The sequence below is a fragment of the Neofelis nebulosa genome, chromosome 6 (assembly GCF_028018385.1).
Source record: "Neofelis nebulosa isolate mNeoNeb1 chromosome 6, mNeoNeb1.pri, whole genome shotgun sequence".
Lineage (NCBI taxonomy): Eukaryota > Metazoa > Chordata > Mammalia > Carnivora > Felidae > Neofelis > Neofelis nebulosa.
Window position 1 is genome coordinate 8,571,484 of NC_080787.1, and position 17,534 is coordinate 8,589,017.

The 17,534-nt window shown below is 41.2% G+C and overlaps 1 protein-coding gene across 2 annotated transcripts; it reads left to right on the forward strand.

Moving 5' to 3' along the window:
* Positions 1-87: 87 nt before the first annotated feature.
* Positions 88-16,398, forward strand: C6H6orf62 (chromosome 6 C6orf62 homolog). 2 transcript variants are annotated; one of them, XM_058732842.1, is made up of 5 exons: positions 88-1,192; positions 4,868-5,044; positions 5,856-5,978; positions 10,290-10,424; positions 14,972-16,398. In XM_058732842.1, the coding sequence occupies exons 1-5, from the start codon at positions 1,151-1,153 to the stop codon at positions 15,095-15,097; spliced, it is 603 nt and encodes a 200-aa protein (XP_058588825.1). In that variant the 5' UTR covers positions 88-1,150; the 3' UTR covers positions 15,098-16,398. The 2 variants fall into 2 exon arrangements, with proteins under 2 accessions (XP_058588825.1, XP_058588824.1); XM_058732841.1 differs by lacking the exon at positions 88-1,192 and adding an exon at positions 1,201-2,558.
* The last annotated feature ends 1,136 nt before the right edge of the window (positions 16,399-17,534 follow it).

The window sequence follows — 17,534 nt, forward strand, 5'->3', positions numbered from 1 at the left end:
GGTGGCGGCCCGCGCGGTGCGCAGCCGCAGAGAGTTCTGGGCGGCGCCGGCGAGGGGCGTGTGACGCAGCGGCCGTCGCTGCCATTTTAAGTTGTTTGTTCTCGCTCCCCTCCTCAAACGCGATTCTGCCCCGGACCCGGGAGGCGCCCGAGGCCGCCGCCGTTTCCGCAGCCTGCGGTTGGGGGGGGAAACGAGGCTGTGCCACCGCGGGCTCTCACCCTCCGCTTCGGCTTTGCCCCCTCCGGGTCTCCTCGACCTTCCTTCCTGAGAGCCGGAACCCGACCGTGGGGGAAGAAAGACTCGAGAGCAGATGCTTGAACTGAAATAACTTTATTTTGGGGGGTTTGCTTCGCTGACAGACCCCGTAGCGCAGGGCTCCCCTCCCCTTCCTCCCCTCCCCCTCCGCCGCCAGTACCAATCCCACCCCTCTTTCTCCTCGTTACTTCTCGTTTCTCTCGGTCTCTCTCTCTCTCTCTCTCTCTCTCTCTCCTCTCTCTTTCTCTCTCTCTCGCCGCCGCCGCCTCCGCGTCCTTCCGTCCGCCGCCGCCCGGGGCGCCGAGCCAGACTATGGGTCCCAGGTGGGGGCTGAGCGGCGGCAGCAGCGCGGGCGGCCCGGTCACAGTGCGCACTGCAGCGGGGATGGAGGGGCTCAGTTGGCTGGTGGTTTTCTCTTGACATGGCTCCTGCCCGTGCTGCGAGCAGCGCCCCCGCCGCCGCCTCCTTTTCTGCCGCCGCCACCGCTCCGCCCGCAGGCTGCGGCTAGAGGGCCCGAACCCCGCCCGAGCGTCGGTCAGTGAGTCCCGGTCTGCGCGGGGACAGGGAGGGCATTTCCCCGTCACCCGCCCCCGTCCCAGCTGCCTCGGTTCCACCCCTCTGCCCCCTCGGGAAACCAACTAATGACCCCACCCTAAACTAGCCAAACTCGGGAAACATGGTCTGTTCAACGTGAGAGAGAGCGAGCGAGCTTAATCCGGAATCCGGGAACTTCAGGGCCTTTTTTTTTTTTTTTTTTTCCGGTGGGGGGGGTGGGCTGGGCGTACTTTAAAAAGTAATTCATATTAACACAACTATTTTCTTTTTTTCCCACTGACCCATCCCATTTTCCCTCTCCCGCCTCCTCTACCCGGGCGGGAATTGTTTCCACGATGAAATGAGTGAAAACCCGAGTGATCCTGTGTCTCCCGTGGTGCGAGTGAGTCGCTGCCGCTGAAGGCAAAGGGTGGGGGTGGGACCTGGGGGGTGGAAGGCAGGTGGTCCCTGGGCGCTGCCTGGGATCTGTCTGGGAGAAGAGCCCACCGCCTTTGCCTCAGCAATGCTCGCAAGAAGATAAGTCGCGCTCCCCACGATCTTGAACGGGGCCAGATTCCTAGGGAAGGCTCCCTTGGGGAATGTAGGACTCATTGCAGGGCTGGGGGTGTTGGGATCCCGGGCATTAATCAGGTCCAGCCACAGAGCCGGAATAACTGTTATATCGTGTTATATATACCCCCTTTCTCTCTGCCATCATGATTTTCCATGGCAGCAGCGTTAGCAGTCGCCTGAGGGTGAAAATGTGGGTGATGGGGAAGTTGGTAATGACTCCGCTGCGGTTTCTTCTCACGGCTCCTTTGGGCACCACCTGTCCGCCCCCGGTATACACTGTAGTTGATTGCAGGGAAACCCTGTACCTCTCCCCTTCCTTCTCTACCGATTTTGCACTTTTCTCTTTGCTCACCACCAAGTGTAATCAATAACAAGCACTGGCAATACATAGCAATAGTGAAATCTGGAATAACTTAAGAATTGATTAGGTACTGCAGCCATGGGTCTGGCTGGGTAAAACCCAATTGGATATTTCGGTTTCCTTCACCTACCCTGTTTTGGTGTTTGGGGGGGGGGTTGGGTTTTTCTTTCCCCCCCTTTATAATTTTTTTTTGTTTTGGTATTTGGAAAGCAGGGATCATTACACTCCCCCCCCCCCGTTCCTTATCATAATCCCTTCTCTAAAGAGGGGGAAAAATCCGGATGGATTTGAAGGATTGGACTGGTGTCAGCTGTGTTTTATTGCACACCTAAATCCTGATAATAGGCTTTTCATTTCCCCCCAAAGCCTTTATTTTGGCATTTAAGCCAAATGCGTTTTCCAAAAAGTTAGTTCCAAGTATTTTCTCCTCTCTGTCTTTCCTTCCTCCCCTTCCTCTTTCCCCATAACCCCAAACGTTATTGTCCAAACATGACTGGACAGCAGCTTTTGTTTCTTGACCCTGTAATATGACAGTCTGCTAATATTGCCAGAAGGTGCAGTTTTTGGGTTACAGTCGTGATTTTAGCTATTCAATCATATTAGCAGGAAAAAAAATGACTTGTTTCTGTTGTACTTGAGTCTTAAGAAAAAGTGCCCATAGTTTAGTGACAATTTCCAAAGGCTTTAGTACCACCTGTATTTCAAAATGGGGGACCCAAACTCCCGGAAGAAACAAGCTCTGAACAGACTACGTGCTCAGCTTAGAAAGAAAAAAGAATCTCTAGCTGACCAGTTTGACTTCAAGATGTATATTGCCTTTGTATTCAAGGAGAAGGTAATTTAAAATTCTTAATGTGAATTAGCACAAGTGATTTTTGTAAGTGTATATTAAGTTATTTGTTACCCTTAAATACCTGCGTGTTAGGTTAAAGAGTGGTTGACAGAAGTCTACGTATGTGCTTTCACTTCGACCCTTATGGGGAATTCTCTGCGCGAGCTGGTGCCGGGCCGGGTAACTCCCCGTGGAAGGCTGGAGGACTTGTTGGTTTGGAAATACTCTAAAGCTTAGTAGGGTCTATTTTTAGTTAACCTGGGGGGAGCAACGTTGTAAAACTCGCATATCTGTTTTACAATAAATTACATTTATGTAGAGTTACATGGAGAACATTATTAATTGAAGGATTGTCTATAAAGCAGGACGTTTGAAAGTGGTAAATTAGAATCAAGATGTTTATGTGCTGAAACTAGTCTGTTCAACTTCTTGCTAAAGATACCTTTTCTCTTCGTACATTTAATGGATTACAATACACTTTAATTTTTAGGAACAACTAAATACTGTAATGGTTAATTTGTGTTTAGAAATGCAATTTATTAAAATTCAAAAGGACCTAAAGACATTGAAATTTCAAGGGGGGGTGGTGAATGGAATCAGAATTAACTCCACAGTTAAATAGCAAACAACTGAGTTGTGAGTAGTCAAAGAGAACATTATAAAAGCAGTATTTATTTTTTTGCAACTTAAAATGGCCAGTTTCTTCCGTGATCTGTTTGACATGAGATTAGGTTATGAGTATAAGGAACTACTGCTTTAATTGTTGCACCGAAGTTGTGAGCTAATTTCAGACCAGAAATAGATTCTTAGTGTGGCATCTATTTAATATTTGGAAGTTTCCTGGGTATTTACCCCACTCTTAACTCTTGGAAGAGTATTTGTACAGGCATACCGTGGTTTTATTGCTCTTCACTTTACTGTGCTTCGTGGGTATTTTGGTTTTTATAAATTGATGGTTTGCGGCAACCCTGGATTGAGTAAGTCTGTCCACGCCATTTTCCAACAGCATCTGTGCACTTCATGCCTCTGTGTCACATTTGGGTAATTCTAGAAGTACTTCAGGCTTTCTTTTAATCAATGTATTTGTTATGGTGATCTACAATCAGTTATTACTACTTGCTGAAAGCTCGGAGGATCGTTAACATTTTTTAGCAATATTTTTCAGTTGAGGTATGTACATTATTTTTTTTAAGACATAATGTTTCTTGCACACTTAATAGACTACAGTGTAGTGTAAACATAATTTTTATACGCCCTGGGAAACCAAAAAATTAATTTGACATGCTTTATTGTGATATTAGCTTTATAGCTGTGGTCAGGAACTGAACCCACGATATCTCCAAGGTATGCCTGTATTTAAGGATGCTCTTGGCTGCTGGAGTATATAGCATTGCAAAGTGATTTCAGAGTGGTTGTTTTGAAGTGATTATCACAAGATTGGGTAGTACTAGGGATTGACTTTTCCATTTTGTCTTTTTGTTAATATGTTGACTGCAGAATTGAGAAGATCAGATTTTAATTGAAGGTATTATAAGTTCAGTAGAACTAAATCCAAGATATACTTGGTGAGGTTAGTTCATTTAATATAGAAGATGCCCTGAGTTGTACCATTTAGTTCTTTAACACCATGAAAACCCATTTTTACTCTGAATGGACAGTACCCAGGCAATTGTCCTGAGTAGTTCATGAATTTTATAACCTAAATTGATGAGTGCTTGGTTACAAGTAAATTTGAAACTCAGTTTGGTCGTCTTTTAATTTTTTTTCTTGTTTCGTATATTGACACTTTTATGTAATACGTAAAAGTGGTAATGATACTTGACTCTTTTAAGGAGTTAAAAAACAGTAGTTTGTACAGCTTTGTTTTTAAACTGTTGAGATTTTAATTTAACTATGTAGAATCAGTTAAATGAAAGTACATCAAGAGTAAATCACTTTTTTTTTTTTTTTTTTTTTTTTTTTTTTTTTTTTTTTTTTTTTTTTTTTTTTAGCATTAGGTGCGTCTAGTGTTTATCTCTCACCATGTTTAAGAAATATTACTGTTTAAAATTAGTTACCTGTTCTGGATACTGTAAGAGCGTGCAGTAAAACATTCTTATTATAGCCTGTTTGTGTGTGGTAGGGGTAACGGGAGTGATGGGGGTTGGAGGAAGAACAGAAGGATCCACCTATTTGAAAATCTGGCATTTCATTATAAAAAATCACTTCAGTTAATACTAGAATAAGGATATATGACATTGTAATATGAACTGGGTGTTAAAAGACAATGTGCTACTATTGGTGGGTTAATACACTTTTTTTTTTCCTTTTAGAAGAAAAAATCAGCACTTTTTGAAGTGTCTGAGGTTATACCAGTTATGACAAATAATTACGAAGAAAATATCCTGAAAGGTGTGCGAGATTCTAGCTATTCCTTGGAAAGTTCCATAGAGCTTTTACAGAAGGATGTGGTACAGCTCCATGCTCCTCGATACCAGTCTATGAGAAGGGTAAGTTCTGTTTGTCCTGATTTGGTAAGTTTTTACAAGTTAAACTTGCATTTTTTCCCCCCTAAGAATGAAGTTGACTTCAAATAAAACATGGATGGATGACTTTTTGTGTGTGGTGTTAGGCTGATAGCGGTGTGTATTATTGCCGTGAATAATGTTTTATGTTACTGTTTATTGGATTTTCTTCTTTGGGGAGAGAACTGACGTGCTCCTTATAAGTTAAAGTAGAAGGAATTACTGCTGTCAATCTTCTAAATTTCTGCAACTCTTTGGAAGTTATTTGAACAGGAGATCCCCACAATTAGTGGCGTGGGGGAAGGTTAGAAACAACCATGTACTGGTCTGAAAGGTTTCCTGGCCTTTGAAAATTAATACGCTGGACTAGGATAATAAGGAACAAGAATGGAGTAAATGGTTTTGTGTAAGTATATAATAAAAATACCAAGACAGCTTTGCTTATATATTAACTAGGTTCCGCTTTTGAAGAATGGGAATAAAAAATACTGGGACTTAACCAGAAAAATCAGCCGGAGTTGGAGTTTTCACCATGTGCTGATTAATCTAGGTCTTGATATGAGCAACATTGGACTGAGTATGTGGACTCTGCAAGATAAAGATTAGAAGTAGGCCATGGGCTAGTCAGATTGGGTACTGTTCTATTCCTCTTACCTCAGTACATAAAATGATACTTCACGCACCTTCTGTACTTGTGAAATGTCTCTGTAATCAAACCTGTAATTGGTGACATTCATTGCTTGTTACAGCTTTGTTTCTTTGAAAGTAATTTTTTTTTTTTTTGGTCATTTTATAGGATGTAATTGGCTGTACTCAGGAGATGGATTTCATTCTTTGGCCTCGGAATGATATTGAAAAAATTGTCTGTCTCCTGTTTTCTAGGTGGAAGGAATCTGATGAGCCTTTTAGGCCTGTTCAGGTATTTTATTCTAAGTGTGGTGTGCACTTAAGTGAGTAAATAGGGCCTAACTTAAATTTTTTGAGAATATGCGTTCTAATCAGTTTTAACTCATGAGTTGCTCTCGTCTGTTTGGATATTGTGATGCAAGAGGAGAAAGCATTTGGGTGACAGAATCTCTTGAGAATGAGAGGTGGTCCTAACTACTCCAGTGTGTCTTTGAAATAACGGCTAGAGAAAATCTTTGAGGATAGATTTACAGAGGGGCCCATGAATGAACTCAGGTGATCTCTCCTCTGAAATTGTACTCCCAAAATAGTATACCTAACCATCTGGTTCTCAAAGGAGTCTGATATAAGAAATCCTCTCCTAAAAGTAGATTTGTGTATAAAACCATACAAGAGAGGAGTAAATCTGGTAGTGGTGGTGAAGTAATCTTCCTGGACATCCCTGCTAACTTTTGGCTTGTCATTTGATGTACTAGTTTCTAGTGTTGAAGAGCATTTGCCCTTGAGGCAGTGATCCTAATTTTATGTATGGTAGCTTTATATGCATAGGAGAAAGTAAAGTAATCTCCCCTGAAATACCAATATGGTTACTTCTAGGTCAGGTGTGGCCAAGTTTTATTCTACATATATGTAAATGTCATAAATACATCAATCATACTTATATCTATAATAAAAATAGCGAAAATTATGATTGAAAAAATTTTGCATTTATCCATTACTATGAATATCTTTATGGTGCTTTTGAGTATGAACAAATTGGTATACTCCCCCTGTCCCCATGGTAATGTTCTGCACAACAGCTCAAATTATCATTCTTTTTCTAAGATTCATTTGACAGAAATAAGTTCTAAAGTTAACATACAGCCCTAAATGTGGGTAAAAGTATTGCGTATTCTTGTTTTCCTTTAATGGATGATACTAACTCACGTGAATGTGCTGGAGAATAGAAGTTTAATGTGACAAGCAGGAAGACCAGGAATGATGGGGCGTGTTTGTAGTTATCAGAGCATGTCTTACGCATCAGCTGTAACTGCTGTCCAGAAGCACTGGAAGGATTTTTTTTTTTTTTCATTCAGAATTTTTCACTGGGAAACTCTGGTTCACTTCTCCCTGTATTTTTAAAAATTTCCAATTCTCTTCTCTTTTCCTCTGAGACCTTATTTGGGATAGTTGTGTTAAAATAGTCTTGTCTCAAGTCAAGCACTACTTTTTCAAATAATGGTGTTTGAGAGTTGTGCTAGGCTGTCTCCTGAATATATACATTTAATCTTCATCCTTACAATAACGATGCAGACAGGAGCCTCCTTTTGCCAAGGAAGATGCTGAGGCAGTTGGAGATTAGCTAAACAGCCCAAGGTCATGCAGTTAAGTGGCAGTCAAGACGTAAATCCTGTAAAGCTTACGCTCAGAATTTGCTACTCTGTACTGTGGGAAGTGCCCTGTATTATAAAAACCTAATATTATGGACTGAGTGTAAGCACTATATAGGGTAGAGGTGGACTGAGTATAAGCACTATATAGGACAGAGGTAAGTTTAGAGTTCAGCTGCGGGAAACAAGTTAATAGTGTAAAGATGAACTTACTTCCCCTGTAATTTAAAGTAAATTAGTATCCTGAATGAGAGGTCATAAATATAAATAATTTAGTTCTTGAGGTAAATGAAAGAAGGAAAGATAAACTTTAATTTGAAAACTTTTTTTGTTTTTTTGATTCTTTGACTCTTGAAGCACTTTAACTTTTTTTTTTTTTTTTTTTTTGAGAGAGACCAGGCGTCAGTGGGGGGAGGGGCAGAGAGCAAGGGAGTTACAGATTCTTTTTTTTTTTTCAACATTTTTTTAAATTTATTTTTGGGACAGAGAGAGACAGAGCATGAACGGGGGAGGGGCAGAGAGAGAGGGAGACACAGAATCGGAAACAGGCTCCAGGCTCCGAGCCATCAGCCCAGAGCCTGACGCGGGGCTCGAACTCACGGACCGCGAGATCGTGTCCTGGCTGAAGTCGGACGCTTAACCGACTGCGCCACCCAGGCGCCCCGGGAGTTACAGATTCTGAAGCAGGCTCCAGGCTCCGAGCTGTCAGCAGAGCCAGATGCAGGGCTCAAACTCCAGGACTGCGAGATCATGACCTGAGCCGAAGTTAGACACCCAACTGACTGAGCCACCCAGGCGCCCCTTGAAGCACTTTAAAGTTTGAATAGTAATGAGATTTAGTAGGAACCAGAGTAAAGGTTGTTTTTCAGTAACAAGTTCCTACTATATTCAAAGTACTAGGAGGTACACGTTAAAATCTCTCTTCTTTCCTCTTTGTCCCTAAATGCTCTTGCTGCGTTAGTTCTTCATCACACTGTTCAAATATTTTGTTACTTCTCAGCATTGCTTTCATGCTGCTTATTAGGGTTTTCTTTTTGGTGGGGACTATTCCTTCCTTCCCAAACCTTTATGTATTCAATAGGATAGAATTGAAATGCCACAGAAACATAGAAGCCCTTTTCAGTCTCACTGAAATCTCTTTTCAGTGTGATGTTCTACTGGCCTCTTCTAGTCTCTCCCTGGTATTTGCCATACTGGAATACTTGAAGCTTTCTTACTTGAACAGTTTTTTGTTTTTTGTTTTTTGTTTTTTTAAGTTTTTTAATAATTGTTTATTTTTGAGAGAGAGAGGCAGAGTGCAAGCAGGGAGGGCAGAAAGAGAGAGGGAGACACAGAATCCAAAGCAGGCTCCAGGCTCTGAGCTGTCAGCACAGAGCCCGATGCGGAGCTCAAAGTCACGATCCGTGAGATCATGACCTGAGCCCAAGTTGGATGCACAACTGACTGAGCCAGCCGGGTGCCCCACTTGCTTGAATAGTATTTTAATTTTGACACATTTGTGCTTAATGTTGGCCCTGTTTCCTGGAATGGCATTTTCCAAATTACCTTTTCTTAGCGCTTTCCCGGGGAAAATTACTGTCCTCTTTCAAGGCCCAATCCACAATCATTTGCTAATACTGCCTACAGCACCCGCTGTGTTAATTATTTCTCCCTTCTTCACGTAGCACTCTGAAGATAGGAACTCAGTTTAGGGTTTTACAGATAACCTCAGCTTATTCTAGGAAAGATTTGAAGCAAGTTAGGTTTTATATTCGCATGTGCATGTCCTTTTGAGCCGTGTCAGAGCCTTAGTAGCCTTATTTTCATATTCATAAATATTTGAATTTGTGCAGAGATACAGTCGAATATCCTTTTTCTATGTACCAGTGTGGGGGTAGCATATCACTTTGTGTTATGGCTTATAAGAGAAGCTAGGCAGTCAAATTCTAGATCGCAGGAACTGGTTTTTCCTTGTCAGTGTTTCTTGCTGTCTTGACATAAGAAGATAAAAGTTGAGTCAAATGGACTAACAGTCTTTCTTAAAATAATTGAACATTATATAAATAAAGAGATCTTTAAGATTTCTCTGCTTTTTGAATTCTCCATTAGCCTGGTTGTTTCACCCAGCACTTAGTGTCTCCACGGACGTTTTGTGGGAGGATGGAGTTGATTTTCCTCATGTTAAAAGAGTAAAAGGATGTTCTGATTTGAGAATACTTCTTCCTAACTTAAAGTTTTTTTTAATCTGAAAAACCCCACATGAAAAACATCTTTAAAATTTTGAGGGGTTCATAACATCCTCAAATCCATCTATGTTAGGACTGGATACCTTTCAGGTGTGGGCTTTATGTATCATTTAATCCCCTTAACTGTCCTGATGGGTTAGAACCTGAGATGAAACTGAAGTTTAGAAAAGTTAGGGGATATGTACAAGGTCACGTAAGTAGTGACATGTACTGCTGAGATTGGAATACATCTCTTCGTAAAAGCTATCTGTACTGTGTTCTTTATAATAAAAAGGAGGGAGGTGTCATTTGGCTTATTTAAGCATTACGTTGGGGGACGCCACATATGTTGGAAGTCTTGAGCCACGTAGGTTTGAAAATCTAGTTTTATAGAATTTGGCCTAAAATCATTGAGAATGAGGATCTAGTCACCCTGATGCAGTGTTTTTCTTGAAGGTCAAATTCTGTAATGGAGTGCTATTCACTAGAACTTTCTGTGATAAAGGCAATGCTGTATATTTCAACAGACTGTTCAGAATGGTGGCCACTGGCCACATGTGATTATTGAGTCTTTGAGATGTGGCTAGTGTTAGCGAAGGACTGAATTTTAAAATGCATTTAATATGTTAAACTTGAGTAGGCACAGTTGGCTACCGCATTGGATGGCACAACTCGATGCCTATGGATGCGGTAGATGTTTCAAGTAGGGTAACGTCTTTGTACTTACATGTAAATGTGTTTCTTAATTAGGCCAAATTTGAGTTTCATCACGGTGACTATGAAAAACAGTTTCTGCATGTACTGAGCCGCAAGGACAAGACTGGAATTGTTGTCAACAATCCTAACCAGTCAGTGTTTCTCTTCATTGACAGACAGCACTTGCAGGTAAGCATTTTTTAATTTTAATTTTTTTTTCCCTGCCTGCCTGCCTGCCTGCCTTCCTTCCTTCCACTTAACTCCTCATTTAAAAAGCTTATTCGTTAGGGGTGCCTGGGTGGCTCATTTGGTTAAGTGTCCAACTGTTGGTTTTGGCTCAGGTCATGATCTCACAGTTTTGTGAGTTTGAGCCATGTGGAGCCTGCTTGGGATTCTCTGTCTCCCTCTCTCTCTGCCCTTTCCCCAATCATGCTCTCTCTCTCAAAATAAATAAACTAAAAAAAAAAAAAAAAAACTTGTTAGCAAAAGATTTTTTAAAAATGTTTATTTTTGAGAATGAGTGCAAGCGGGGTAGGGACAGAAGGAGGGGGGACAGAGGATCCAAAGAAGTCTCTGCACTGATAGCAGAGAGCATGATGTGGGGCTCGAACTCACAAACGGGGAGATCCAACTGAGCCACCCAGGCACCCAGCAAATTATTTTTCCATATGCGTTAATTAATTCTGTTTTGCCACTTAAAAACTGCATTATTTTTGAAGTTATTTAAAAATCAAAAGATACCCTGGGCCTCACCCTAGAATAGTGGTTCCCAAGCTTTGCTGCATATTAGAACTGCCTGAGAGCTTTTAAAAGTCATGGTTCTAGTAAACTCCAGTGAACTTAAAACAGCGTGGTTTTTTTGTTTTTAATTTTTTTTTTTTTTTTAACGTTTATTTATTTTTGAGACAGAGACCGAGCATGAACGGGGAAGGGTCAGAGAGAGGGAGACACAGAAACCGAAACAGGCTCCAGGCTCTGAGCCGTCAGCACAGAGCCCGACGCAGGGCTCGAACTCACGCACCGCGAGATCGTGACCTGAGCTGGTCAGCCGCTCAACCGACTGAGCCACCCAGGCGCCCCTGTTTTTAAATTTTAACATTTATTTATTTTCAAGGGATAGAGAGAGACAGAGCATGAGTGGGGGAGGGGGAGACAGAGAGAGAGACAGAGTCCGAAGCAAGCTCCAGGCTCTGAGCTGTTTTGTTAGCACAGAACCCAACGCGGGGCTTGAACTCACAAACTGTGAGACCATGACCTGAGCTGAAGTCGGAAGCTCAACCGACTGAGCCACCCGGGCGCCCCAAAACAGTGTTTTAAGAAACCCTGCGGTAGAGCTTTTCTAAGTAAAGTACAGTCAACAGATCATAGCAGATTCTTAAATATGTGGACTCTCAGGCCCTACCCCAATCCTACTCGATCAGAATCTATGTTTTGAACAAAATCTTCAGGTGGTTAGTAACACAGATTATGTTTTGAGACGCTCTAGCCTTAGATCTTATAAATAAAAATCTGGAGGCTTCTAGGTGGCTCAGTGGGTTTAACGTCCGACTTCGGCTCAGGTCATGATCTCACAGTTTGTGAGTTGGAGCCCCACATCGGGCTCTGTACTGACAGCTCTGAGCATGGAGCCTGCTTAGGATTCTGTGTCTCCCTCTCTCTCTGCCCTTCCCCTGCTCACGCTGTGTCTCAAAAATAAATAAACTTAATTAAAAAGATTATTTTTTTAAAAATCTGAAGGGATAAAATACATCTGTATTTAAAAGATCCAAATGTGTTTTAAATAAGCACTTTCAATTTAAGTGATGCAGGTATTCCAGATTCTTTTTTATTCTGTAGAACGTTGTTTATCTCATCAACCTAAACCTGGGTATCATCACTTAGAATTTATAACATGTTTTGTTATTAACCTTTAAAAATAGCATCGCTTTAATTACCATTCATTCAACAAATGAATGCCTACTACTATGTGCCAGGTGCTGTGCAACAGCGAACCCATTAGACAGAAATTCTGTCATCAGGGACTCCCACTACATGGTAGGGGAGGCCCAGCAGCAGAGAAGTATAGTATGCAACTCACTTGTGATGAGTGCTAAGAGAAGATGGTGCGGGGTACGTAAGCCATTGGGTCGGAGTTCTTAAATGGTGTCATCAGAGAAGGCCTCACCGGGAAGGTGATTTAGAAAGTATTTATGATACTAGTTATGCATTGTAGAACATCGTTTATTTTTACTAGAGAGTGTGACAGTAATAACATGAAGGTGAATCATACTGCTACCTTCAAGGAACTGAAGACTCCTTAGGAAGATTATATGTTGGCTTTGTATCTTGTAAGAACATTTTAAAACACATATGGTATTATAGATACAAGTAAGAACTGTGGGAAGAAATTTAATTTCAGTGGAGGCATTTCATAAAACTAACAAAAAACATACGACTTGGGTGGGTTTTGGGGTTTTCTTTTCTGTTTCATCTTTACCTTAGCTCTCCTATGGTGGATATTTTGAAGTTGCCTTAGTTTTCCTTTTTAATTACTTGTAGTGTACTTTCATTTGAGTAACTTACTTAGATAATACTGGATAGCAGGCTGTTGACTTCTATTATGGAATCCACAATAGAGATTGAGAGAGTGTAAGCTGGGGAGAGGGCCAGAGGGAGGGAGAGAGAATCTTAAGCAGGTTTCACACTCAGCTCAGAATCCTACGCAGGGCTCAGTGTCACAACCCTGGGATCATGGCCTGAGTGGAAATCAAAAGTCAGACACTCAACTGACTGAGCCACCCAGACACCCCAATTATCACGCAAATGTACAGGTCAATAATACTATATGGAAACGGCTAGTGGCTTGAAGGAGTAACGTTGCTAAATAAGTAGGAAATCGTCTTCTGTTTTATATCAAAGTCAGATGTTTATGCTTTATGAAGCAAATAGCTTGAATCCTTTTAATGAAAAGAAAGTTGTAAGCTTGTCAGCTAAGTTCATGTTGTAGGTAGGGTGACCAGCAGTCTGTCTGTCTGTCTGTCTGTCTGGAATGCCCTGATTTTTGCATTGAAAGTCCCAAGTCCTAGGAACCTTAATTGTGGGCAGTGCGATGGCTGGTGTCAACCCTGACTGTAGATGCATCTGGTCTCCTGCGCTCTTAGGTGCATCTTTCACTCCGGTCATTACTGGTCTTCCTGACCCGGAGATGTGTTGCCATACCTGCCCTGTCAAGAGGATCGAGGGACCCAACAGGGTGGCCGATGCAGGGTGCGTTACTTACCGGCCTCAAGGAGCCGTACAGGCATGAGCTCACGTCATCCTCCCCACAGTCCTGGGAGGCGTAGGTCTTCTTACTCCCATTTTAGAGGCGAGGAAATCAGGAAACTAAAGAACTTGATCACAGTCATCTAGCAGAGATTGTATGTCCTTCATCATAATGCAAGATGTATGGAAAGAGCTAGACCAAATGATAATTTTGGAGGGGAATGTGGTAGAGAGGCACGTGCCTGGAATCTGGGTTCTAATCCACATGCAGCCACTGACTGGCTATGAAATCTTGGACAGGTAACTTCAGAGAGTGTGTTTTTTTGTTAAATTGAATAAACGATATTCATAAGGTTGTTGTAGCATTTAAAGTGAAAAAATAGCACCTGGGTGGCTCAGTTGGTTAAGTGTCTGTTGGTTTTGGCTCAGGTCATGATCTCGTGGTTTCCTGAGTTCGATCCCCACGTCAGGCACTGTGCTGGCAGTGTGAAGCCTGCTTGGGATTCTCTCTCTCTCCCTCTCTCTGCCCCTCCTAACTCATGCTCTCTCTCAAAATAAATAACCTTAAGAAATGTCTTTAAAGTAAAAAAATATATGTGCATTATGTGGTTTATTTATATGTAGAGACTGCTTTTTTTAAAGGTGCTGAAGTGAAAAGAACTTTGAAGGCGGGCAGTTCAAGGGTTTTAGATTCCGTCTTCCGTTTACTGGCAGTGGTGATCTGTGAAAGCACCTAGCACACTTGCCATAAGCTAGATGGTAAATGGTGACTTTTTTTTTTTAATGTTTTGTTTTTTGAGAGAGAGCTGGGGAGGGTCAGAGATGTTGGGGGGTGGGTGGGGAGAGGATCCCAAGCAGGATCTGCATGATCAGCACAGAGCCCGATGCAGGTTTTGAACTCACAAACCGGAGAGATCATGTCCTGAACTGAAATCGAGAGTTGGACACTGAACTGACTGAGCCACCCAGGTGTCCCCAAGTAACTACTTTCTAAAAATAATACTTCGAGTTTTATTTTTCTGGTAATATTTTTGCTTTCTTCCAGTTCTTTACCCCTGGTTATGCTTCAATCTTTCTTTTTTCTATTTCAAATCTTTGCCCTCACTTCTATGACACTTCTGTTGTCCTTGTATATACAGACATGACTTCAAACTTCTGTTAAGATCTGTCTCTATGGCCTTTAACCTTATTTTCCTTTAGCAAGTTGTCCCAAGTTGACTTTTCTGACTTCAGTTTTTTGTTTGAATAAACTCTCTAAATGTTTGTTTAGTTTATAATCATGCTTATTCTTTCTGTATTTTATATGGCAAGGTTGTGTCTTCCTAACTAGACTGTGGTCCCTGTGGGTACAGACTGTAATCTGTTCCCTTGATCTGTGTGCTTTATTGCTGTGTGTAAGTGCTTGATAGAATTATGGGAGATTGACTTCATGTGACACTTGATGGGTTATGTAAAGGTCTTCTTTATTAAGATTAAAATGATTCCCCTTGCAGACTCCGAAAAACAAAGCTACAATCTTCAAGTTATGCAGCATCTGCCTCTACCTGCCGCAGGAACAGCTTACGCACTGGGCGGTTGGCACCATAGAGGACCACCTCCGTCCTTACATGCCGGAGTAGGGGACTGACCAGCAGAGCGGAAAGGATCAGGGAGCGCAGCAGCATTTTGTTTCCTTGTTTTCTTACACTTTATTCTTTCAGAGTTTAAAGAAAACGGACTCATGCACAGAACACTATGCATTTTGAAACGTGTTCATCCTGGATTTTTTTTTTTTTTTTTTTTTTTTAATTATTTGTGTCTCAGAACTTAAAAAAAATTAGGTGTCTTCTGCACGGACTGTGTGAAAGAAGATGCTTTGCATATTTGCTGCACTGCATCAGCATTCTGCTAAAAATGTGAAGTGAAAGGACAGTTGTACACTGAAATGCTTAAATGTATCTGAAAGCACAAGGTGATACTCTTTTTTGATGGTCTTTCCATTTATGCTGGTTTTTGCCTCTCTGACATCTGCCATCAGTATTTAGAGGGTGAGAAGGGAATGTAAAAGGTATACATAGCATTGAAACAAACGGAATAGCTTTGCCGTAATCACCGTCGTTCCAGAGCACTGTCAGATTCTAATGACAAGTGGTTGTTTAAAAAAAAAAAAAAAAAAAAAAAAAATACAGCCACGGGGAAGAAATCTTTTAAGAAAAAAAAAAGCATCTCATTGTAGGCATTCTTGCCTCATGTTTTACTGGGCCACGTTTGCTTCCTGGTACTCATAAATAAATGTATGTATTTTATTTCCAGATCTCTTTCCCCAAGTTGTTGTTATAAAAGAGTATTCTGCTGAATGTGGATACAGTTCTACACATTAAAGCAGATCTGGAGTCTGAAGTAGCTAACGCAGCTGTAAAACTGAGAAATCCATGCATAGCTGCAGAAATCATGATAGGGAGAGGACTTTCCTTTTTGGTTTTTGTTTTTTGGTTTTAAAGAGAAGAGGTTTATATTACAAAGAAAATGCAGTGAATTGTGCAGAAATACTGGTTTCTACACCATCCTAAAAGAAAACTTAGGAGGGTTTCTTGGAATAGAAAAAAGTTACTAAAGTTGGCATCTTAAATTGCTAAAAAAAAAAAAAAACAAAAAAACAAAACATTGAGTGTCAAAGCTCTAAAAGCAGAACTCATTTTGTGCAATGAACATAAGGAAAGACTACTGTATAGTTTTTTGTTTTTTCTTTTTAATGAAGAAAAGCTTTGCTTAAGGGTTGCATACTTTTATGGAGTAAATCTGAATGATCCTACTCCTTTGGAGTAAAACTTAGTGCTTACTGGTTTCCAAATGTATTTAGCTTCTGGTTGGAATTTGAAAAAAATGAAAACCTAAATAAAATAGGTGAAAGTTCCCTGACTATTCAGGTGAATACACAAAACTGAAGTGGTAACTTTTTTTTTCCAAGTCGCTGGGTGGTGTTACTGATGACCTTGGGGGTTATGTTACAGTCCATAGCACACGGTAAACTCAGGACAAAAACCATTTGCGTTTGCAATTTCAAGAATAGGAATCAAAGACGTTTTGTAAGCTTTAACAGGTATCAGGTTGGCCTTGTTCCTTGCTTCATGGAAAAAAAAATATTCTTTAAAGTAGGCTTCACACCGACCGGGGGCTTGGACTCAACATCCCTGGGATCACGAGTCGCATGCTCCACCACCTGACCCAGCCAGGCGCCCCAAGAAGTACTAATTTCAAAATGCTTCCACGTTTTCTCATCAATTGAAAATTTAGAATCTACTTGAAATCATGGCTTTGAATGTTTATCATGGCCAGGTCCTGTTTGAAGCTCTGGTCTCACAAGCCTGAGTGGAAAGAGGTGCAGAGGTTCAGTAACTTGCCCAAGCTCACGTGCGGAGCAGGGAAGATTTAAAACCAGGCCAGCTGACTCTGTAGGATCCAGACTCTTCATTGTTGTACTATGTTGAATTATACTGGATGTATTCAGTAAGTCAGTTTTTAATTTTATTTTAGAGTAAATTTAGAAAAGGTGTAATACACAAAACTCCTGTATAACCTTTACCCGTGTCTTAGCCACATTTTTTCCCACTTTTTCTAGATACATATATATATATTTATGTGTCTTTTCTGAACGATCTGAGCATTTGGTACATATGTCATGGGTACATCTTTATTCCTTACTTCCTAGTGCTTCAGCCTAGGTCCCAAGCACAGGGATATTCTTGTGTAACCACAGTGACGTAACCAAATCCAGGAAATGCAGTGTTGATACACCTTCACCTGTCCATATTCCAGTTTTAATTGTCCTAATATCCTCAAGTCTTTTTTAAACCGTTGCATGTAGCTGTCACATCTCTAGTCTCTAATCTGGAACAGTTCATTAGCCTTTGTTTAATAACCTTGACATTTTTGAAGAGTAGGCTAATTTTTTAAAAAAATATAAGGTGTTCCTCATTTTGCGTTTGAATGCTGTTTCTTTTTCCACAGTTAAATTGGGGATTATTCTGGCCAGCACCCAATCCAGAAGTGCACTGTCAAGTTGCTCTTTGTTAATGT